This window comes from Anguilla anguilla, chromosome 1, assembly GCF_013347855.1.
Source record: "Anguilla anguilla isolate fAngAng1 chromosome 1, fAngAng1.pri, whole genome shotgun sequence".
Lineage (NCBI taxonomy): Eukaryota > Metazoa > Chordata > Actinopteri > Anguilliformes > Anguillidae > Anguilla > Anguilla anguilla.
Window position 1 is genome coordinate 19,752,789 of NC_049201.1, and position 23,326 is coordinate 19,776,114.

Below are 23,326 nucleotides of genomic sequence, written 5' to 3' on the forward strand. Positions count from 1 at the left end.
TTCAATTATTCAACATGTTATTTCATCCCGATGAAGTCAATTAATTTTAGGCCTATATTAATTAGATGTGTTGTAATAGGGCAAGATATTAATAATCTTTATAAATTCAAGTTATTTGATTACTCATAATTTTGAAATCGTTCAAGTGTAGCCCAGTCTTTAAGATAAACGAGACGACCTGGGCTTATTTAAAACATTAACATGACTTTTCAAAACAGTAACATTATTTTTGTGACTGATTGATCCGATATTTTACTGCCCCATATGCTCTGATCAGTTATGTTTAAATGAATATTTCTGTGAAAGATCTATAACAAATAGATAAAAGAAGATAGAAGAAGATAGATAAAAGAAGAAGATAAAATTATTAAACGTTTGCCTACAAGTGAGATTGAGTATTCTGTTATCCATGTCCTAGTACATGCCAGGCACTGTCTATTAACTATCACAAAAAACAAAATAACAAACAAAATAAAATAAAACAGTTGCCTGAGCAAAACCAAAAATTTGTCTAGACTCAGGTGTGTACTTCTTGCTTTTCATGATGCGCTCTAGTTAAAATTCACAGACATTCTGTAGACACTCTATTATGATTAGAAGACTGAAGGAGTTTACCTGGTGTGAACTGCTACACTAGATATACTGCAGCCAAACAATAATGCATAACCTTGTCATTTAGAGTGACATGAGCCACACAGTGTATTAAATATATCTTGATTTTATTGACAGTAATATATTTATATATAGTATGTACAATATACACTATAAACAAAGATTTATAGAGCTTTCCTGCATTGTATTGACTTAAACTTTAATTGACATAATTATATTATTAACTATTATATAAACTTTATTATAGTTTTCCTTGTTCAGTGACTACATAGTTACATGTATGTCCTATCCTGTTCTGTATTCATGTGTTATTTGTGACACCCAACTAAGGAATGTACTGTACAGCAAGTACAAAGGAACTATCCATTTGCACTTTCCATTTCAACATCCCAAGATGACCATTTTGAAGAAATGGCCTGCCTGTTGCACAAAACCATCAGTGTTGGGAAAAAGTTATTTCTGTGGGCTTATGGACAGAGCTTTCCACATATACTACATATAACACATTTCCTGCTAAATTTTGTATTTAACAACACAACTCTCACCTTTCAACAGGGTCTCCCATGATGGACAGCAGTTATTTTGAGGCAACACCCACCTACCTGGTCTAGGCAACACCATGTAGGAATTGTTGCATTACTTTTTATGTACTTTGTAAAAAATCCCAAATTCAGGGGACAGTCAGGTGATAAGCACATGAAGAATACTTGAATGAATTCCCTTATTTTCCATTCAAAACTTAAAGCAATTTCCTATAGATTTCCTTTCATTGCCCATCTAGGTGGAACACCCATTACACACTAAATGATGCATTTCTTTGCACATTGTTTTAACTGAAATCTGTAACAACTTAATATGAGATGAAGTAACCATGTAGCCTTATAACAGTACAACAGATAGACTGAAATAAGACACATTTAAACTCCTTTGACATGTTTCAGCCACGTCTAGTCTTTAAATTATTTTTGTGCATATTTAGCATTTCTAATATTTTGTTGTGTTGTGATCCCTAAAGCCAAAATCAAAATACTTAAATAATACACTTTTCACATGCGGTTATCCGTGTAACTGCTTTGTGACTCTTCAAATAAGTGAATACTTGTTACAGTATAACATCACGGCCACTAGATGGAGCCAACTTACTGCAGCAGCACTAACAAGGATCACTCCTAACAAGGATAATAATTGGTCAATATAATTTTGCATTAACTTTCCATATGGTTTGTTCAACAACATATAAAGCTAATACAATTCAGAAAACTTTGTATTGTGTTTATTCTCATACATTTTGTTGTTACTTTACTTATGTTATTTCTCACCATTTTTCAAATATAAACGGGAATTTATAGGTCTCCTGCTACTGGAAGAAAAGAGCAGTCAGCCATTGCTGCTAAAAAGAAGCCTCATGACATTGCTCATCCTCTCCACAGAAAGGTAAGAAGTGGTGTCAACATCTTGCAGTCTTCAAGGTCCTTAATTGCTACACATTATTGTTCCCCATCGTGTAATGTCAAGACAGTCCATGGAAAGGCTCTGCACTGATCACCATTAAAATATCATTCTACTTCCTCTATTCATAATAATAAATACTGGGGTCAGACAGACCGAATCAACAACAATAATAGAATATAACAATAATAACAATGGAAAAATGTATATAAAAACAAATGACAACAGCAATAAAAATAAAAAAAATCACAGTCCTCCAGGTTGCTTTATCAGTCTCCACCCTTGAGCGTGGGCTTTCATTGCGCTGCTCCTCCTTGTCAAGTCAGGTGACTTGAGGCTCGTCCGCCCTGCTGACTGTGACTTTCCGGGGTTCTACGGTTGCCACAGTCCCCCTGCGGGAGCGGGGCGCATCACCGCAGTAACCCTTGCGCTTGTGTCCCCGGCGCAGCGCGTGGACAATATCCGAAAAGTGCTTAGAAGACTGTCGATGCTGTTAGCGCTGAACGGAGAATAAATAGGGAACCAGGTAGCGACAGAGGCGTGGCTACAGTTACCTGCGAGGAGGCTGACACCTAGAGGGCAAACAGAAGACAGAATATAATACACTTTACAGAGTGCCTTGCAGTGTCCCGTGTACATTGCTTCACTTTGTTTACATTTACGTGCACATCTCTTTAAAGCAGCAATGGTTTTAATTTTTTTTATTTTTGTTATTTATTGATTCTTATTGAACAATGAAGACTGTTTTTATTGAAGTAAATCAGTAGTGATCAGGAAATCTTTGGACACTTACTTGTCACAGTCTTTCATTCTCTGTCTTTCCTTTCTCTTCCTACCTCTTCCTCTTGGCCTCCGCCTGTTGAGGAAAAAGCTATTTACTGTCACTTGTAACATCCAACCACAGGCTGTCTGTGCTCCATTAATAATATTATGATGTCATTATTATGTTTAAAAATGTCTTACATTACTGGAGTTTTTTTAAGCGACTTGACTTGTTTGCATATTGATGCCACAATTGTCCATTTGCATTAGTAGCTGCCTCATGGACAATTTTATAAAGATGACTATGTGGATAGATAGTTATACCTAGATGAAGGCTGGCATTTGATGAAATGCATTGGCGTTAACACGTTTAAAAAAAAGTCTTACTGATATACCTATTTAATAAAGGCATTTAAATTAACTTCATCCTTGTACAAGAGCGTGTTGAAGCAAATGCATGCACTTGCAATGTAGCATTCTTCTATGCTAGTTCTTACTGTCACTTTCATGATATTAAAATTTTGATATTCAGATTTTGTCAGTACTTACCTTCCATTCTTCTGTATATCTTTTCTGGGTCTTTGAACAGGAAAAAAAATATTATAACAAACTACTGTAAATGTCTCTGGTCTTCAGGAAAAAACACATTTTACAGTTTACAGATTGATGTTATGTTCATGAAAACAATAATATACAGTAATTTCCTTCCTTCCAGCTGTCTGTAAATTATTTAATTTAATAATTAAATGACTCATCACAGTATGATTGGAACAGTACGATGTTATCATATGACACATGAAAATGTGAAATCACAAAATGTTTCAGAACCAAAACAAGATAATGATGGAAGGTTTTTTAGGGTGCATTTGCCATTGTTCACATAGATCAAGCACAAGTAAACAGCAACAAAAAGAGTTCTTCTTACCTACATTCACATGTCTGGTGCTCCACAAAAGTCATTTCAACATATTCCTGATCCTCTCCTGCTGGTTTGATTTTCAGCAGCTGAGAAGATAGAATGAGAGAGCAATTAACAGAAGTAGGGAATCTAGTACCCTTTCTTTAATACACAAACAAAGCGAAACACACATTATTTTTCAACAAACTGAAGTCTGAAATCTAGATAAGATGCCAGCAGTTTTGAACAGAATGGGCTTGTACTGGCATGTATTCCTATCACCCAGACTGGAGATTGATTGGTTGATGTTACCATGATATTACAATTATAATAAATGTATTCATGAATTCAGTTTCAAGTCAGACATTTTTGACAGCTTAAGAATCCTACTGGGAGAATCTATTGTGAGTGCAATGAATTTGGGGTTTAATATTCAATTACATAGTGTCATTCAGGTTTCAAGGGTCAGACTATGATTATGAGGGTGTGACTTAGGCAGAAGGGGGTGGGGGGGGTGGGAGGGGCATGTTATACCTGCATAGTCACATTTGAGGTGTGAGTGGGGTGGCACTCCAGCTTCTCATCGCCACAGCAGCCAGCGCAGCGGACCAGGGGCACACAGGCGGGGCTGAAGATGTGCTCCACCTCCCCAGGGTACTCATGGACCACCTCCACCAGCTTCTCGATGGTGCGGCAGAAGCTCCGCCCCCACACCTCCTGGAACAGCATCACTGCAACAACAGAGTATTGCCCATTACCTGGCTTGAAGAGGGGCGGGGGGCGGGGCCATTTGGATGCATACAGCCTCTGAGCACCAATCGGATCTGCTAACTCCCTATAGGCAGGATCTGGATAGACGGGCACAGCCGGCACTGAAATCTGCACGTAGACCCTGGGCCACATGATGGGATTATGGCTTGTTAAATATGGCCTCTCCGAACGTGGGGTGGGGGGAACGCACAATTGCACAGTTATAACACACCTCATTACCAGAGTCTCATATGATCTTTCAACACTGCACAACTAGATTTTTTTCTGACAGTGAAAGCCAGGCCATGGACATTGGGTGGACATCGACTCTGATAAGAATGCATCTACCCATCATACGCAGGACATTCTGACTTCAGCCTCTGTGATGTTGTAGCAGCATAAGTCGAGCCATAACTGAAGCCTATGAAAAAATGAAAAACGAGCAAAAGCGGTTATGTTTGCGCAGGCGAAGGGTTCGGGCCGCTTATCTAATTGGCAACTAATTCCGGTGCCAAAAAAGCCCCACAATCTGGCCAGAGAGTATCCTGTTTTTGTTTTTTGGAAAGAAACAATGTTTGTGTAATCAGGACCGATACTGCTGGATTTTATGTGTGGAGGTGTCCTGATAGTCATCAACGTTAAGGAAAAACAGACAGCCTCGACCCGAAAAAACAGCACAGGGAAAAAACAAATGCTGAAAGATCGTCCGTGTACATAACCTGCTCGGAGCCATGCTGCCCCCACACCCTAGAGAGCTCTCTGACCCCGCAGGGTCATAATGTGGAGCCCAGCACTGAGACAGCTGTTTACGAAACTAGACAAGCCGAGGGGAAGGGGGGGTTGGGGGGGGGGGAGGCTGGGGGTTGGGGGGAGAGGAGAGGCCAGGCTGAGGATGGGGATGGGGTTGTGGGGGGGGGCAGACAGCTGGGCAGCCTCTGCTTTACTGCAGAAACCCCTCCTCATTTCTCTGTCAGCATCTTCTCTGCAATCTGTTTCCTCTTATCTCACTCCTTACTAACTGCAGTGGTACATCTTTGCTTTATTTCCCCGTTTTAATGGTGTGTGTGATTCAGACTTGGCTTCTATGGTCCCAGCGACTAATAGGGAGGTACAGTAAGGAGGGCCTTATATGGATGGTGTTCCCCGCTCCCCATTTATCCCCACATACTCTTTTCCCCATCCCTCGGCTAAGTAACCCTAGCCCAATGCCCTTAAGTAACCTCAGCCTGTCCTGAAGTACCCCTCACCACAGCCCACGTCCGGGCTAGCACAGCCACACCATCTGACGGTTTTGTGTAACCGCGGACATCAAAGTTTTTTCAGCTCTATTGTGATTATTTTCAAAGTGTTGCATTGATTGAATTAAGTATTAGAGCTCAGGACGGGGCAACGGCTAGTGCACGGAGAACTCTTCCCAGCATGCCCCTCTCTGTACTCACGCAGCTGTGGCGTGGGAGAGGGGGCAGGGACCCTAGGTCTCTGGGCAGAGGATGTTGGCCGTAAAAACAAAGCGTTGTCCTGCCTTCCTTATGAGTGGGATCCCTCATCTGTCCAACTGAAGGCATGGGTGTCCTTGATTTTCTCTCCCCCCGCTCCCCCGCCCCCCCCACCCCCCCACTGACCCCAATTCGCAGGACATGCACTGTATGTGAATTCCAGATTTAATGCCCGCAGCTTGAGACAGGAAGATAATACACGGAAAAAAACAGCCTTCAAACGACCCTCTTCCCCAAACTAGACACACATGGCGCCCACTTCTAATGTGAAAAACACCACACCCCGTCATGAAGATTCTGCAATAATATTGTGCGTGATTGAATTAGACACTGCCCTTGCACCAAACAGCTCTGGGTGTGGGCTTTCCAGATCGTGGCAGAGGATCACAAAGCCTTTTTATTGGTCCTCAGAGTGCATCCCCGCTGCTCGATCGTGCTCGGACCCCTGAAAACGAGTCCGTCAGTGATTTGATAGGCTTGTTATAGGGTACATCATTATTGTTTTTGGGATCAGAGCTGTTATCGTTGGGAACTTAATCCTTTAATATGTCAATGGCAGTGTATGGGGGGGGGTTCTACTGGGCCACCGAGGTTTAAATGTAATAATGTTCTCACAGATGTCTTATGTTATAAGAGGTGCTCCTTACCTCCAGAGGTCCTGTTTGCACTGGATAAAGGAAGACTCTGCAATAGAACAGAAGTGAGAGGAAGGTCAGAGAGCACACAGACACAACAAGTCAGTACTGAATCAGCTGTAATTGTCCATTCCAGAGAGGCAGCTGATTAGGGGTAATAAAAGTATTATTGATAAAAATGGCAAGCTTCGATTAGCAGTGCTATGGCCACATATGTTCTCTCTCACGTCGAGTATGGCAAATGCTCACTTTAGTGTGCGAGTCCTGGATGAGTATAGCTCTGCCCTCTTGTGACAGAACCTGGATCTGCAATGGAAGGTAATCTGACAAGAAGGGAGTTGTCTGGCCCATGAATTAGTCTGGAAAGCCTCTCTGACAAGCCGCAGATCCAGGCTGGGCCACTTATGTACTCCATTCCCTCCATGTCCAACTGTTTAGGTTAAAAGCCGTTTCGTAAGCTATAGGCTGCAGATATTTATTTTCCCACCCATGACTTTTCCTTCTCCTTGATATTTCCATCTACACGCACGAATAAACAGAGCCTTTTTTCACCCAGCTGGACAAACACAGGCCATGGGGTAGTTTGATCTCATAAGGAGAGATGTCCTCTTGATAAAATTTAAAAGGGCCCCACAGCAGCTTGCCAGAGGGACACTGAGTGCACCGTCATACAATAAACCCTGCACCTCCATAAGAGAACACACCGTGTTTAACCGTCTCCATTTTAGGTGGATACGTACTGACCACCAGTCCACGTGACTCTGCTGTGGCGACACTATTAGGGAAGACTGAGACCGCAAAGTCTCAGGCTGAGCAGAGAGGTCTTGACACGCTCCGTTCTGTTGGTGTTTATATCAGGACGGGCTGGAGCCCGGCCTACAGAAACACAGCTTTGGCTCACGCCGGTCCAGCGCTGACTGCTCTACAGGACACCGCCTCCGGACTTCTGATACTTATCGAGCCGCATTGCTGAACAGCCATTACGCCGAACACCAGAAATGTGCTCTCGGCCCGACACCCAGACAATGGCATCTGCGTGGCCGTCTGGGACACAAAGGTGCTCGTGACGTGTGTCACAGGGGCAGCGGGTCACCGGCGTCGCGTTTCGGTGCGCCGAAAATGCGGACGGGCACCGGGCCATCTTTGGTTTGGACAGAAGTGGCATCGCTCCCGCCAATTAAGATAAGGTGGCAGCTGCACCCACAATGCTTTGCTCTGGACGGCTGCGCGGGAGGCTGGCAGGCGCCTGGCTCGCGCTCGGCCCGTCCGCCTCTAAGTGCCTCCTCACTTCCTGTGCGCGGGGCGAGCGGCGGGGCGTGTGCCGGGGACGCGGAGCGCGGCGGAGCGTCTGCGTGCCGACCTCTCGGCTCAGCGGGAGCATTCCTCACAGATAAGCAGAGCAGACCCTCGCCGCCCGCCCCAGTAAGGGGGGGGGGGGGGGGGGATGACCGCAGGCGTGTGGCGGGGCAGACGCTGGGAGCTGGCGGCTCTCGGGCCCTTCCTGGGGAGTGGTTTCTCTGGGGCCAGCTTTTTCCCAAAGAATTCGGAAAGATGAGAAAAGCAGCCCTGGTCCGCAGCCAATCAGCTGGGACGAGCGGCGGGGTCTGGAGCCTCCATCTGCAGCCGTTCTTTCAGAAGGTCTGTGGGACGCGAGCAGATACCGCAGGGCCCGGGTGCGATGGGACTGAGTGTGACACGGCTCCCCCCCCCCCCCCCCCCAGGGGCTCCCCCCCCCCAGGGCATGACAGCTGTTACCTCTACCTCACTGTCCTGCAGAGGTGGCTTGGAAGGACAGACACAAGGCTCTGATTTAACATGCAGTGCATGGAATGAAATATACAACAAATTTATGTTGCAACATTTTGACAGGGACAATGGGCCTCATTTATCAAGGTGGATATGAGCAAATTTCTTTGCAAAATCGTTCGTATAGATGTATACACAAGAAATGTGGTACTCGGGAGTCAAGTTAATTCTGGGAAATGTTTGTATCTTACAAGAGCCCCTGAGGGCTAATTTATTCAGCAACATTTTGACAGGCACGTTGTGAAGACCACACACTGTGTCAGCCGGGGTGAAAGAAAAGCGTTTACAAATAACACAAATACAAGTTTGGGGTAATGCACAGTATGAGCCACTAATGTGGGCCAGTATGTGGGCCTCTGCTGGTGTTAGGGCATGGCCTGCTATTCCAAAAACCATCACATGGCTATCCAACAATGCATGGCTATCCTACACCTGTCCTGGCTGCCCTTCCCTGCTCAGTAAGGAGGGCGGAAACACGAATCAGGCGAGTGCTTGTGGCAGCCTGGGCATGATGGGACAGAGCCACTTGGCACCTCCGGTGAGGCACGTTCGAGGAAGCCAGCTGTCCCCAAAATTTGGCAGTGATGCGGAGCTGTGTGGTGAACCTCACGTAGCCAGTCTCTGTCCTCTTGCTCTGCTATCCAGGAGCACGGCCCCTCTCTTTTACTGCACCACTCCCACACATCGGTGCGGATACACGCCACACCTCCGAGAGGGAGGCAGAGAGGCAAATAAAGAGTGGTGAGAAAAGAAAGAGTGAAAGACGGATGGAATTACATCCTCCCTTGCACTTTCAGAAGCATGTACATAGGTAAAGCAAATGTTGTCATCTTTTATCTTCAAAAGGGGGGAGGACTGTATGCCACAAAGTGCTCCCAGCTCCCAGATCATTCTCAGCATCTAATTAACATGCTGGAGGTGTTCCAGGGTTAAAGCTCTCCAGCCCTATTATGGATAAGCTGTTGAGCTTCCGTGCGCTGCCCTTTCTCCCCCATAGAGAGCCGTGTGTCGCAATCTCCCCCCAATGGCATTCGCTTCTCAGGGCCCTAAAAATGCTTATTCTAAAAGGAGTGCACTCTTGCTCTCTGGGGTAGGTGGAAGTGGAGAGGGGAAGGGGTGTATTTAAAACATCTGCAAATGCGATACAATTTACTCAGCTGGCATTATTTATTTTAGGACGTAGCAGGAAAACCTATCAAAAACGCAGGAAAAGACCACGCTTGTTCGTGTGCAATCAGGCAGGGCGAGATTCTTTCATTTTATGAATGTATAAATGTAAGCATCGGTATTTACAATCACTCCCTCCGGTTTATATTATGGTAAGCATATCTTGGGTCTGTGTAGCATCTTCTTTTGAACTGATGCCTGTGACTAAGCAGACTGTGTCCCCTGCATAGTGTGAGTGTCACACTACATGTCCTGTCAGTAGTTCCTTATTTGCCTTGAGGTTGGGTGAAAGATCTGTAGTATTCAATGCATGTTTAACCGCAATGTGGGCCCCACTTAGAGAGAAATTATGAGCGCAGATTTATGTAGCAGAAGGGTTGGAAGATGGGGGCGAGTAATCTGCAGCATCCCTAGATAGAACACATGCATGGTCATATCAGCAGGACCAGGGCCACATAATGCCATTTAAAAAGTTTATTGGCAGTTAGATTGCTGTGAATTTCAATAATGCTTTTTACAATGTTTATTCTGTTTTATTTTGATGAAGTTCAGGCTTCAGACACTTTTTTCACCAGAAATGCATTTTATGGATGTGCTTGCAACCTGACAAAATCACAAGAACACCATGTTTCCACAACGTTCTAAAACCTAAAAAGTTTTTTAAAATGTTGCTTGGCTAGCTGGGAACAACACCTAGGCATCTTGCACTGTAAGGACAGGCATGCAGAGCCACAGTTCAGGACAGTTATGTTCAGGTGCTGGTTGCACATTTTTTAGGAAAAGCTATTTTACTATAACTGGTGCTTTTTCCTCTTCTTGTCTCATTTTTCTTCAACTCAAATGTACCTCCAAAGACCCTCAGCTTCCTTTTGGCTCAGGGATCGAGATAGAATCTGGGTTAATTCTGGCCCCGTGCTTTTTGAGATAGCCTGCAGGCCTGGCGTTGTGGACGCAGGCTCCCCACTCCCACACAGCCGAAGCACGTCACTTCTAATCTCTGCTAATCATGTCTTCTGTGGGACGTGGGGCAGGGAGTACGAGGACGAAGAGAAGCAATCAGGCAGAGGCCAAACAAAACGCTCCCACTTCATTTGTGCCGGCTGACTCTCTCACAGTCTTACCCTCCGTCGAGCCCCTCGAGCACTGTGACTGAACGCGGTGGTCGGGCAGTCAAAGGACCAGTGAATTCGGCCACAGGCAATCTGAAGTGGTAGCAGTTCCCATGTTAGCATGAGGATGTCCCTGAAATACAGAACGCTGCAAGAATGTGGCGTTTGCTGGGAACCCAAATGAATAGGTCTTGATCACAAAGAGGAGGCTCGTTCCCGAGGTTCTGAAAGGAGGGCAGAGCAGGCCGCAGTGCCCACAAAGCCACTCTCACATATGTTTGTTTTGTTTTTTGTTTTTCTCATATTGGAAAAGTACTGGGATAGCATAGCCTCCTGTCATTTTGTGGGAGGAAGAGCTCGTTCCAATGAAGAGGGGACACTCAAATTTAGAGGGCAGAGGGAGGAGTGTGTGCTCTACGCTACAGTCCTGTGCCTGGACAGTGGGCTCTCCTTTTGCTCTGTGCAATTTCAGATATGCAAAACCAATTAATGCAACACATCTGTGTTAACTCTAAGATTACCACAGACCAACAGTGTAATGGTCTCTGAACAACCTACAGTAACCTCCACAATATTTTTTCTGAGAAAAAACGTAATTCCGGTGTCACTCATGAGAAATGTGTATGGTTAAATTAGTTTTGTTTTTAAAGGGAGAAAATGATTAATTTGGAGTTAACATATTCAAATGGAGATAATTTAGATGATACACAGTGTAGCTATAGAGGCATGGTTCCATTCGGTGTCATCTACACTCTATATGTTCATTTATATAGAAAAATATTTATCACTCGGCTGTCTGATGTGGTATTCAGTACACATGCAAATAAAATGTGAAGTTCTAGGGCCTCTTGTTAAATGAAAATATGGTGAATATAACAATTCCTGACAATTAACGGTACAGCAGTCTTGTGTATTTTACTGTAACTATCTGTTGTAGTATTCAATGTAGTTATTACACTGGGAAAAGAAGAATAGAATAAACTAGGCACAGCTCACTTTTTTGCCCCACCCAGATTAATACCAGTGGGAATAGGCACTTAGACACTGGACAGAGCTGGACAGCTGTACAGAGATCCAGAGTCTTGTTTGCTTTCCATTGCTTCAAATAATGATCAGGGACATGAAAATCTGCCTGACAGCTGGAAGAATTGAAAAGAGAATGTCATGGCAACATCCTGTTTGTGCGTGATGTCCATCTGCACTGACCCTCTTGCCTCCTCTCCCTCCCAGAGTATGTAGGATCACATGTTCTACTTAAAGATCAATCTGAAATAGCAGTTACACACTTTTATTATAAACCCATAACCAAGACACGACTACAAGAGATAATATGCTCCAGACTTCCATAATCAATGTGAACTAAACAGAAGAAGAACCTAGTGTAGGAAAGACATGGCCCACAATTTCTGTGATGGAAATAATGATAATATAGACAGTACTAATGTCCAAGTAAAATTAATTTAATTGACATGTAGACTTGCACTATGCTTTGTCAGAAGTCCTGAGTCAATACTGAAATTAGGTCATGAAGCAGTCTCAGTTCATTGTTAGTCACTACATTGAACTGTTAGAGCAGACTACTTCTTTCAGAATGGCATGTGACCAAAGCAATGTTCTGAAAAAAATAAGTGTGCAATAGGCCTACACAAAATCGGATTGAATGCACTTAATATAATGTAACATGAAGTCATTAAGATAGAACAGCGTGCAGGCAAGTTAGTTAAACACAGGCTCTCTCGTGTGGAGATAGCATTTTTGCATGTCAGCATCAAAGCGATGCTTAATTACAAGAAATGTGGGATGAGCTCAACTAAGATTGCACCGCCAGTTAGCACACCCCCAGAGCCCCAGTCACTGTGTGAGCCAATAACGCTATCCTGACAAGATAAGCAAACCTGTCAGTGTTTTCACAGATGTTCTGAAAATGTTAATATTACGGCAATTTTAACTACATTGTCTGGTTTAAATAAGTAATAAAAATAGTATGCATTGTTATTTACAATGCTCTATTGGATTATTGGATGTCACAAAGCTAACAGCCCATTGGCCTACATCATCCACTGGATCATCTGCAGCGATGTACTGTTAAATTATCAAAAATTCTGTAACTTGACTTTGCACAAGGTTCTAATTTTATGATCAAAAGTTGTCTATTCTAATGTTGTTCTGCATGGAGTTCGATTTGTTTTAACAGCAAATGTTATATATCATTCACAGATGTAAAACACAATTTGTTAATATGTAGATTCTTTTCAAATAGTTACTGCTGTTCTTCCTGCTCCTGTGATAATGCAGGTATTTAATGTATGATGCCACTGTATATAAAATGATGCCACTGTATATAATTATATAGTAAGTCACATATATAACCACATACTAAATGATAAAGTAAATTGTTACAATGACTGATGTGTTGAAAAGAGTGTCATTAGTAGGCTGAACAATCAGTGCCCATCTTCTCCCATTAGCCCATCACTGTGGTACCCCAGACCTAGCATGACGAGACATTCAGCTCATGTCTGCCTATCTGCACCATCTCCTGCAAAGCACAGGGAAGATGGAGGAACATTGTAATTTCTAAAAAAAGAAGGTTCACTTTCAGATGCTGCGGCTCAGGAAAGCTCCATAAAAAAAACTCTTGTGAGCCTGTGCAAATCATACCGCCAACTCAAACATCCCCCCTGGTGAAAGGCTTCAAAATCAGGACGGGGGGTGGGTGACGCGATAGCATCTTGCTAAGGTCTGACGAGGGGGATCTCTCCCCGGGAGAAGCTGTCTGCTGGCAGAGGCATCACAGATCTCATTTGCGTCTTTCTCATGTATCCTCTGCCTCTCTCATCCCCCAGCCGAAGTGTCTCATCCAATCAGGGGCCGGCCGGCGGTAATGTGGAATGACGGCTTAATAAACCCGAGAGGATGCGTTTCACCAAGGCTGGAGAGGCCAAAAGCCAGTTGGAGATTTTACGCTGATCTCAGGACACGTCCGTCAAGTCGGGACTAGGAGCCAAGAAAGGGGCCAAAGGAGGAGCCCGGGGAACATAAGGTTCGCGGTTTCACAGTCATTGTTCCGTCTCATTGCATAACGGCCGTAAGCCTCCGCACTTAACACCATCATAAGTATCTCTTTAACTTTGAATGCATTCTTTGCATATTTATATGTACTCATGCTAAACGTCCTCCGGCTTGCCAGCCAGGAACTGCTGTGCACGCACGTCCACACTCATAAACAACTGTTCTGTAACAGCCTCGGTGATTACTAATCAGAAGGAGGCGGTGGATGCGAACTGAAGTTAAGCAGGAAAGAAGTGTGGGTACTTTAACCCACATAGTCTCCATGGCAAATCCCTCTCTGACTCGTTCCGTTCCACCTACGCTGTCACGGCAGCTGATTCGGAAAATCCCTTAATGAATGATTTATTAAAGGGCCCCTGTGTTTATGCCCACAGCAAGGTCGCATGTAAAATCTGCAGCAAGTGTAAAGGAGCATCGCTGAAACATGTCTGCATTTGTTTTGACAACTACCGTGTAACATGTCAGCCTGTAGTCCAGTTTAAACAAACAGATGTCAGTGTGCTCCAATTGATGTGCACAAAGAGGGAGAAATAGAAGGCCAAGTCGAGGTGCTTAGTCCCTGTGAGCTGACCAGGAGGATGTTCTGTCTGTGGGTAGCAAGGCGTGCCCTGGTACTGCAGTGAGGTTAATGAGCAGGGTGAGCGGGTTGAAATGTGCCGCCATGGCATCGCGGCCCTGGAGCTCGCCAACCGAGCGGAGTGGAGGCCCCTGGGTAGAGAGCCCGACGCCCTGCTCTCGACGCACACAAGGTTGCGTGCCACCGGAACATAGCACCGCCCTCCTGGTGTGACACTGGGGACCGCAGTGACCTTCATGGAAATGGAGCATGTCAGGCCATACGTCTATTTGCGGGTGTACAGTCTAGCTCTGGAGGCCACAAAAGGCAGTTGCCAATGAGTAAAAGAGAGGCGGAGCCTCTGGATGAAGCTGCCTTCAATTCTGAGCCCGAGTGTAATACTGAGCCCAGCATGATTCCTTTCAGTGCTCCATTCTGTGCTTCATGTCCTGTATTCCAGTTTCTTAAAGACGTGAATGTAACACTAAGCCTTGTGCTGTACGTGGCATTCAAACGGCCGGAGAGCCTGTGTTGGCTTGACGCTGTCCAGCTGGAGCTTTAGAGTGGACAGGGAGTGAGTCACCCCAGGGCCCAGTGCTCTGGAGCTGCCAGCAGAGAGCTGCAACTCCCACCTGCTGATTGTCTTGAGATCCCAGCAATGATGGAGCATGACGGAGACAGCGCCCTGTAATGGAGCAGCCCCCACTAAAGCTAGACAACACCATGAAGAGAGCGCTTCAGTGAACGACAACATCTACAGCACCTTCGTAGACATCACTGGGAATATCGTGCAGTTTCAGCCTTGCCTTATGAACTGAGTTACTGTTGTCGGAAGAGGGGAACACAGGCCCGTTTTACCTAACGATAGAGTAGTAATGCACCGTTCTTCATGAACACGGTCAACATAGGGGACAGTAAGCACTTGCATGCACTTGTGCTTGAGCACACAGACAGCAAGTTCGGCTCAACAGAAATACAGGCTGCACATTACAAAGTTCTCAAGCCTTGTAGCCTAATCCAAAGACACATCAGTCAACAATACCTAGGCTTTACATTCAGTAATAGGCCTCCATCTTATCCATGCTCAGTTAGGCATTCAACAATAAGACACAGCAGTCTATGTAACAATAATGTTTAGAGTTCAACCACTAACATAATGACAAATGTAGCCACTAATTCACAGACTTCAGGTACAATGCCAACCAAGGAATAGGAAGGGCCAACTGCACCAGCACCAATGAATGTGAAGGATTAGCTGAAAGGAAGATTTTTGAAAAAATAACCCAAATTATAACAGGCCACCAAAAGCCATTTCCCCCACACGACAGCATAAAATATAGCCCAAATGGGCAGGAATCCAACTGATTCAGCAGTACTGGTCTCACCATAATGGGGAAACCCAAAAACCTAATAAATTCTCCTGATAGGATTCGATTTAATTCCAGGAAGGGCAGATTTAGCTGCTGAACACGTCTTTTTGTAATCAAACCCCCTCTGGAAATAGTGCTTTACTGTTTAAAACCTGCAAGCAAAAATAGAAAAAAAAGAGGACAGGATTATTTCAATTTGTTAAGAGCTGTTTTAGCTCTTAGAGCTCATTTCCCTCCACGCACACACACGAGTCCTCAGATAAGGGCCGGCTAATTGTCGTCCCTATTACAGTAAACGCTGCGCTCCCTGTGTAAACCACACTAAATTACCACCAGATGGGAGATTAAAGCCTCGCACAGGAGATGGCGGGTCCAAGAGCCGCTCTCTCCCCGAGGTAAGAGAAATTCATATTTCCTGATTGCAATTGCACCCTCTCCCCTGGGACGGGGCATTATGCAGGACCGGGGCTGTCACCACGACAACCGCGGAACCCTGTCGAAGTCACCACGATAACCGCAGAGGCCTGGCATGGGGGTTACTATGCGCTGTTGTCTCCTTGATCTCAGAGCCCACATTGCTCTTTCAGTACTGTTCCACGGACACCATGTTGATTATGTCACCTCCTCTAGGTCAGCTCTGGTTTTGGAGTGCCTGCACTAGTTTCTCTATCACTCTGCAGGCATGTTTTCCTCTGGAACCATACCAGCCCAGGTAAAAGCCCAATCAACACAGCCACACACCATATGACATCAAGTGTACAGACATTCAGCTGGCACAGTCAGTAAATCTACAGACATTCAGCTGGAACAGTCATCGGGGAAGTGGTGGCAGCAGCCACAAATCACACTCTGTCACAGAGTGAGGCGGGGCTGGGTGTGGAAGAATCATCAGTCACGGAGCAGGTGACACAGAGGGGAGCAGGATGCCAGCCGCTCTCACAGTAGGAAATGGAGCGATGGTCTCCAGGGGTGAATGAGGAGGATTCAGCGGGTGGGATGGGCAATGGGGGCGGGGCATCTCAGTGCAGGAGGAATGCACAGGATCTGCATTGTCACCTGAAGGCTCCGGTGTTTACTTTGCTGCCTGACTGGCTCACTGCTGCACTGCCGGTTATATAAATAGTTCCCTCTCCACGGCAGCACTGGGTAATTGCCTGCACTGCACAGATGGTCAGCTTCAAGTATTGTTTTGCTAAACTGTTGATGTAAAGGAAGCACCGGTACTGAATAATGTCCTCACACATCAGGCTCAGGCACAGGGGGGCACACTGACTGCACCACTCCCTTCTTTAAAGGTTAGGAACCATTCTGGAAATGAATCACCTTGACTGCTCATCTTTAATGTTATGAGACTTTACCCAAAAAAGGACGGGAAATAAGAATGGGAAGTGTCTCGTTTCTTTCTCTTCTGACTTCTCACAGCTCTGTCATCAAATGGAATTTTACGAATTAGGCCCATTTGTCAACATGACCTTACATTTAGACGTAGATGAGTATTACCCGGAGGAGTTGTTTTGGAGAAATAGCAGCAATAAACGGAAGTAAACGCTTCCCAAAAAGAAGCCATAGGTTAAAGAGAACTTTGTCTCAATGTCATTTAGCTGCGGCGTCTTTCACAACCTTCCTTTGGGTGACAGCGATTTGGTCTCTGAACCTCTGAACCTCTGAAACAGCGACAGCCAGAATTACCTACATCGGAAAGGGGAGAGACAGGACGGGGGAAAGACAAAAATAAAGAGAGAGAGGGAAAAAGGCAGCGGAGAGATGGGCTGGAGTCCCTGTAGTTCCTCTCTGATCTGGCAGCTGCTGGGAAGGCTGGAGGCTAGCAGGCAGGCTGCAGTCACTTGGCACAACTGCCACTCTCCGCCTCCCTCACTCACCCCCACACACAGATGGCCATGGACGTGACACCGGCGCCGATAAAGCCATCGCTCACACGACGGCCTCATAAGCAGCTGTCAGTGCCCTGACGCCTTTACCCCCAGAGCAGGAAGTGCTAAGAATACACGGAGCCGGGCGGGGTGAAAACGGCCAAGAAGAGCGAAGACGGCGTCCGAGCGACAAACACGCGGCACCTGTCGAGTCCAGTCCGGCCGCGGGGAGAGACATCCTGGGGCGATTGTGGCCGAAACGGAAGCAGCACACTCATGCGGGCCACCATTGTTCTGGCGGGAAAACACAGGTGCTTCCCTTCCAGGCGGCGGGGAGATAACGGAGGTCGATCGCTGGCTGGGACGTTTCCAGTGTCCGCGAGGCCAAACAGGTGCAGGGCCTGACCGTTCCGCATTTAACATGTTTTTGGGACGGGTGCCTCGTGACCCTGACGTCATGAGAATCTCAGAGTGAAAAAATAAAATAAAAAATACATCACTACGAATAAATAAAAGCGTGACCGGGACAGTGCTTCCAAGAAGAAGCTTTACTTAAAGGAAAAGAAAACAGACCGCATCCTCTCGCACCAGACACTGTAAACAGGACCTGACAGACATATTTACACGTCCACGGGCAGTGCATTTTTCAGCTCTGAGAGAACACAACAAGCAACCTGGGAGACTGGGCTGCAATCCCACCCAGCTGCAGATGGCAATAACAATGGCGCCCGGTCCAGCTTTCTCTGTGTGCCACTCCACGGCACAGACAGAACCGAGGACCACAGTCGCATCTGCGTCCACGGCGGCGACAGACAACGACACAGGCGAGGCGTCTTCACCGTCTGGTGACATGTTTGGTTCAGGGGAAAAGAAGGGCTCTGTGATGAAAGCGCGTGTGCGAAATGTTTAAAAATGGATGCCTAAACCGCAGGACCTGTGTTTGCTTTTCCAATCTGGCATCCTCAAAGAATGATCTGTCTGTGGGACAGCAGACGTCCACCGCCCCGGCCTGTTCTATTCCTCACGTGTCGCACAGGGAGAGCAAATGAGCACGCTGCACATGGACAACTGGAGTTAGACAGTTTTACAAAAAAAAGAAAAAAAGCAGAACATCTTGCTTTAGAGCTCAAATTACATTTTGATGGATTGCGCATCATTTGAAAAAGATTAAACCTACCTTCCTGAAGCTACTCTAGACCTCTGAAGAATAAAAGCAACTTCAAAGATCTTTTTTCTATTTGCACTAGATTACTTAATTGGTACAATTAGGGCTTAATTCATCTCAATGAGTCATGCATTTGACATATTTACTGACATGGGTTTTAGGTTTCAAGAAGCACACAAAAAGCCCTGCAGTCTCTACAAAAAATCTGTTTCCTCTGTGTAACAGAATGAAGGGCCATGACACAGAAAAGTGCCCTTAAACAGGCTGTCAGCTCGCACATCCAGCTAACAGAGGCCTGACTTAAGTGCGTGTGACAGGAGTAAGATAACAATAAGTGGACAGCAACATGCCTGCCATGAATCATATTGGATTCTGAAATGTATTGGGGGGGTTTCCAGAGTTACAGGAAAGATGTATACCTCTGATGTTGTAGACTAGGCACAATTTCATCACAGGGGAATTTTCCTTTGCTGTGAAGACAAGGCCAGGACAGTCAACGACAAGGAGCCGTGTCTGCTGTGAGATATTTTATAAATAACCAATCACTGGAGAGAAGAACATGTGAGGAAACCCTGGATAGCTCAGTAGACCTCTCTCACCCAGGAAGTCTACTCTTTCCCAGACCCTGCTGAGGGACAGCATGAGACCTACCAGGCAGCATAGCCACCAACCCCAGTCCCAGTTACACAGACACAATCTTAATGGCTCTGTCTAATGCAAATGCAAACAGCTGCTGTTTCCATAGGGAGCTGCTTTTTACTGTGGCTGTCCCCAAGGTCATGGGTGGGAGTTCCCTGCAAACAGACAAACGCTGAAGTCATTATGAGAAGAGACACGACTGGGTAGAACCATGGAGCAGTGAGGCAGGCTACAGAAGGCCTCCGTCTGTGGGATAATCAGGGAAATATCACATCTTTCCCATCGCAAGGAAAGAGGAAAAGCAACATTCTAACTGCTGTTTTGTGAATAAAAAACTCAGCAGACTCCATGCAGTTCATAAACAAACATTGAAAACTCCCTCTGTGTTTCTCATATGGGGATATTGCAAGTTTTTTAAATCTCCATTTAGTGAAATGGAGACTGACACATTTGAAAACAGATTTTTTTTTCTGAATATTTTCTGAAGATATCTGGAATAATCATTGAGTCTGCCTATGACACCTGTACCTATGCAAGAAGCACTGAATAAAACATGCACTCATATGATTCAGACAGGGCACTACAGGACAGCCACCAATTCAAGGACCTAGATGAATAGTTATTGTTAGCCCCTCCCTGACAACAACCATTAACTTATAAGAATCTGACAAACTGCTGGGAGGAAAACTGAGGAAGCCTGGCCAATGTAAGCCTACCATACCCCAGCAAGATGAAGCCAAAGGGCACCCCACTGCCAGAGACTCCAGGGCTATTGAGGACTAGCGTGTTCCAATAATGCCTTGACTTAGGGGCTCTGAGCTGAACAATAATTGGACTTAACACAGCAGCTACTCCCACTCCAACTAACTCCCATTGAAGGCATCAGCAGATCTCTTTGATCACAGCCCCCAATGCAAAGCCCAAAAGAACCTACAGATGGCTGAGTTCCTGAGGGCATAGGTTCAAACTGTGCATGGTACAGTCTACATTCAGCATGTCCCCGCTGGCAAGGGGACTGCTGTACTGCTATCAGCCCAGCTGGCAGAGGGTCCCTATAACTGCGAGACAATAGAAGTGAATGGGTTCAGGGATGCTGCGCCTTGCATTAAACATGAGAAGCAGGCACAACCAGTGTGTCGGCCAGTGTTTGCCCGACCAAAAAGTTGAATGAATGGATCTTTGGTCTAGCAGACAGACGAGATGTGTGTGCCAGGCCCAATGGCACTTCCCTTACAAGTGTTGTGGGTGGGTGGGCACAGGGCTTGAATGGGAGGCGTCACTCTCACTGGCTGGCGGACGCACTGCTGACGTATTTCCCCTTTCCAAGGTGAGGCTCGGTACCGGCGCAGCTGAGGCAAAGCACAGAGGCTGGCTGTGTCCTTGCCAGCTCCATGATGGATATTCTCAAGGCTGGATGTTGCAAAAGGTTCTGGCTCTTCCTCAAACGCCACAGCAATAGTAACACAAAACGAAAACATAGTGCGCTCTCTAATTCGGAAGGGGGCGGGGGGCTGGAGGACTTTGGGAAGGTTAAGCCCTGTCACGCCACTGTGGTGATGGGGAGGGATGGGAAGAAAACTGCAGACGGTAACAGACTGCAAGGGAACCTCATATAAAGGGGTCAAATTAGCCACTCTGAATTTACTAACTAATTTAACAATGAAGCACTACCAGGATTGAGAACCTTGAAGATTCCATTTTAGATTGTCCTTATAAACATACCTTGAAAGTTAATGAGGTACAATTCATTACAATTGCACAAAAGGTGACAGACCCAAAAATATCAGGAGTTCATCTGCAAAAAGCATGCAAATAATTTTCATGAACGAACAAACTCATGGAAAACTTGTTTTATGAACAAACAAAGGGAAACAGCAATGACAGTAAAGTTTGTTGTTGGAATAAATTATTCAAAATTTGAATTCAAAACAAATTTGAAGTAAGGTTTTGAATAAATCGTTTAATTGTCGTGGAATGCCAATTGTCTTCGTCCATTTAATTAGTGCTATAAAACAAATCGCGCCATTAGCCTAATACAAACCGAGGCTATAAAATGGTATCATGGAATGTGGAATATTGCTTTGCAATAATGTTATCTTCAATCACCAAAAGTCAAATGTTACACTGAAGCAAAGTGCTTTCAAGGTAAAGCGGTAGATCAGTTACAGTGTGTGAGAAAAAGTAAGAGTTCTGAAGCTGAGCCCACTGTCACGTTTCACTAAATGACTCAACCGTTTTTCTGTATGGCACGAGTTCAGAAAGGGATCACGTTATAAAGAGACAAATGAACATTGTTTAAACGGCAGTCATCTGACACAGGGTTAGGAGAGTTTGGAGATGTAATTTATTAGCCCAGATCATATTCCTCTCATTCATTCATTCATTCATTAAATTACTTTCACGTCAGTCTTCCAAAACAGTTTGTAAAACTATAGCATAATAATAATAATAATAATAATAATAATAATAATGATAGCGTCGACATCATTATAGTGGTCACAATGTGAACACTAGGACGGGTTATGAATAAAACTGCATATTTTAAAAATACAATAAAAGCTAATTAAGTAGCATGAAATGAATACGAACGCAGCAAACAGTTCAAAGGAAGAAAAAAATAAGGTCATAGACAGATGTAAATTTACACGAATCTCAGCGTACCTGAGCAGGTGGAAACTGAAGCAGGAGAGCAGCTACAATCGGGATGATGTTGGCAGAAAGTTTCATTTCGTGTTTCTCATCCAGTTGTCCAAGGGCTGCAAGTAGCTAAAGCACTAAATCCACCAAAAGCGGAAATGCAATATTTACTAGTGTTTTTTAAAATTCAAATTAAAAGGAATCCTGCCAAAAAATGAAAAATAAAAAACTGCTACAGCAGCTATTTCAGTTTCTACTTGACGCGTCCTCAACGCGAGTCCTCAATGCGACCACGACGAGGGAATGACTGCATCGTCATGTAGCTTTCAGTAGCGAGCTGTGATAGTAAACCTAATCAAAACCTGAAGGAAAAAATAATAAAATTCATGTGGCTTGCAAATCGTTCATACAATTTTGTTGTATAGCTGACATGTACTTATGCGTTCCTGTTATACAAAGTTTGAATATCACGTGTCAACAAATATTTTGTCGGTCTAAATCCAAACTTTAATTATTCTCTATTTAAAAAAAACATTTTTTTTGGAATGATGAAACAAAAAAATCCCTTTGTGAAAAAAATAATTAGCTTAATATTGTGAACAGGTTTGGTTCTCCAAAATATGCAGTAATGTTTCCATATTAAAAACGTGAATAGTGGGACTCGAAAGGCTCCAAAATCCACTTAAATTGAATTATCCTAAGGTTATTCTCTGGTAGTTTGCTCAGGTTTACGCTGTGCTTTTCTTCGGCGAAGTTACACACATGCCACTAATTGCTTCTCACTACCTCTCAACTTGTAACCAGAATGAATCTCCTCCCCTCCGCGTCTCCCTCCCTCCATTCCTCTTCCTCCCTCTCGGTTTTTTTTTTCTTTCAATTTTGAATTCAGGAAAAAGTTAAGACAACGTTCTCTTTAAAAACGTAACTAATTGTAGGCTATTACACGACTATTGATATGAAATGGAATCCCATACTCTTAAATCGGTGTTGATGCCAATGACTGAATTAAAAATATGAATTATGCTGATTTAAAAAAAAAATCTTAGGTATATGGTTTCTGCGACCTTTTCTGTGGTTTTTCTTTACATTTCCCTGAATAAGGTATCTGGTACACATGAGCTACAGGAGATCCAATTTAATTCATTATTTGTTCAAGTGGCCCAAGTTAACCATTTCCCTCAAAGACTTAAACTTGACTTTTCAACAGATATAGAGTGCACCTAAAATGGGGCCATCAAAACAAACTTGTGATAAGATTAATATAAATACATGGTCCTAACATTTAGGAACACAGTCAATATGACAAGTAGCGTTATAATTCTTGAAGTATGC

The 23,326-nt window shown here is 44.6% G+C and overlaps 1 protein-coding gene across 4 annotated transcripts; it reads right to left on the reverse strand.

Annotated features, from left to right (window-relative positions):
* Positions 1-702: 702 nt before the first annotated feature.
* pgfb (placental growth factor b) lies at positions 703-22,792 on the reverse strand. Of its 4 annotated transcripts, none has more exons than XM_035403522.1 (7): positions 22,019-22,792; positions 6,615-6,651; positions 4,256-4,452; positions 3,753-3,828; positions 3,373-3,402; positions 2,855-2,917; positions 703-2,633 (listed from the first exon to the last, which is right to left on the reverse strand). In XM_035403522.1, exons 1-6 carry the CDS (start codon positions 22,082-22,084, stop codon positions 2,868-2,870), a joined length of 456 nt encoding a protein of 151 aa, XP_035259413.1. In that variant the 5' UTR covers positions 22,085-22,792; the 3' UTR covers positions 703-2,633; positions 2,855-2,867. The 4 variants fall into 4 exon arrangements, with proteins under 4 accessions (XP_035259413.1, XP_035259404.1, XP_035259393.1 ...); XM_035403513.1 differs by having other exon boundaries at positions 2,855-2,932; XM_035403502.1 differs by having other exon boundaries at positions 3,749-3,828.
* Between the last annotated feature and the right edge of the window lie 534 nt (positions 22,793-23,326).

What these genes read in the sequence shown, in the direction of transcription:
- pgfb (XM_035403493.1), bottom strand. Translation starts at nt 22,084, where the DNA reads ATGAAACTTTCTGCCAACATCATCCCGATTGTAGCTGCTCTCCTGCTT. An exon ending in TTCAGTTTCCACCTGCTCAG is followed by an intron (nt 6,652 to 22,018) that starts GTACGCTGAGAT and finishes GTTCTATTGCAG; the next exon opens with AGTCTTCCTTTATCCAGTGC. An exon ending in GATATACAGAAGAATGGAAG is followed by an intron (nt 2,933 to 3,372) that starts GTAAGTACTGAC and finishes GACAGTAAATAG; the next exon opens with CTTTTTCCTCAACAGGCGGA.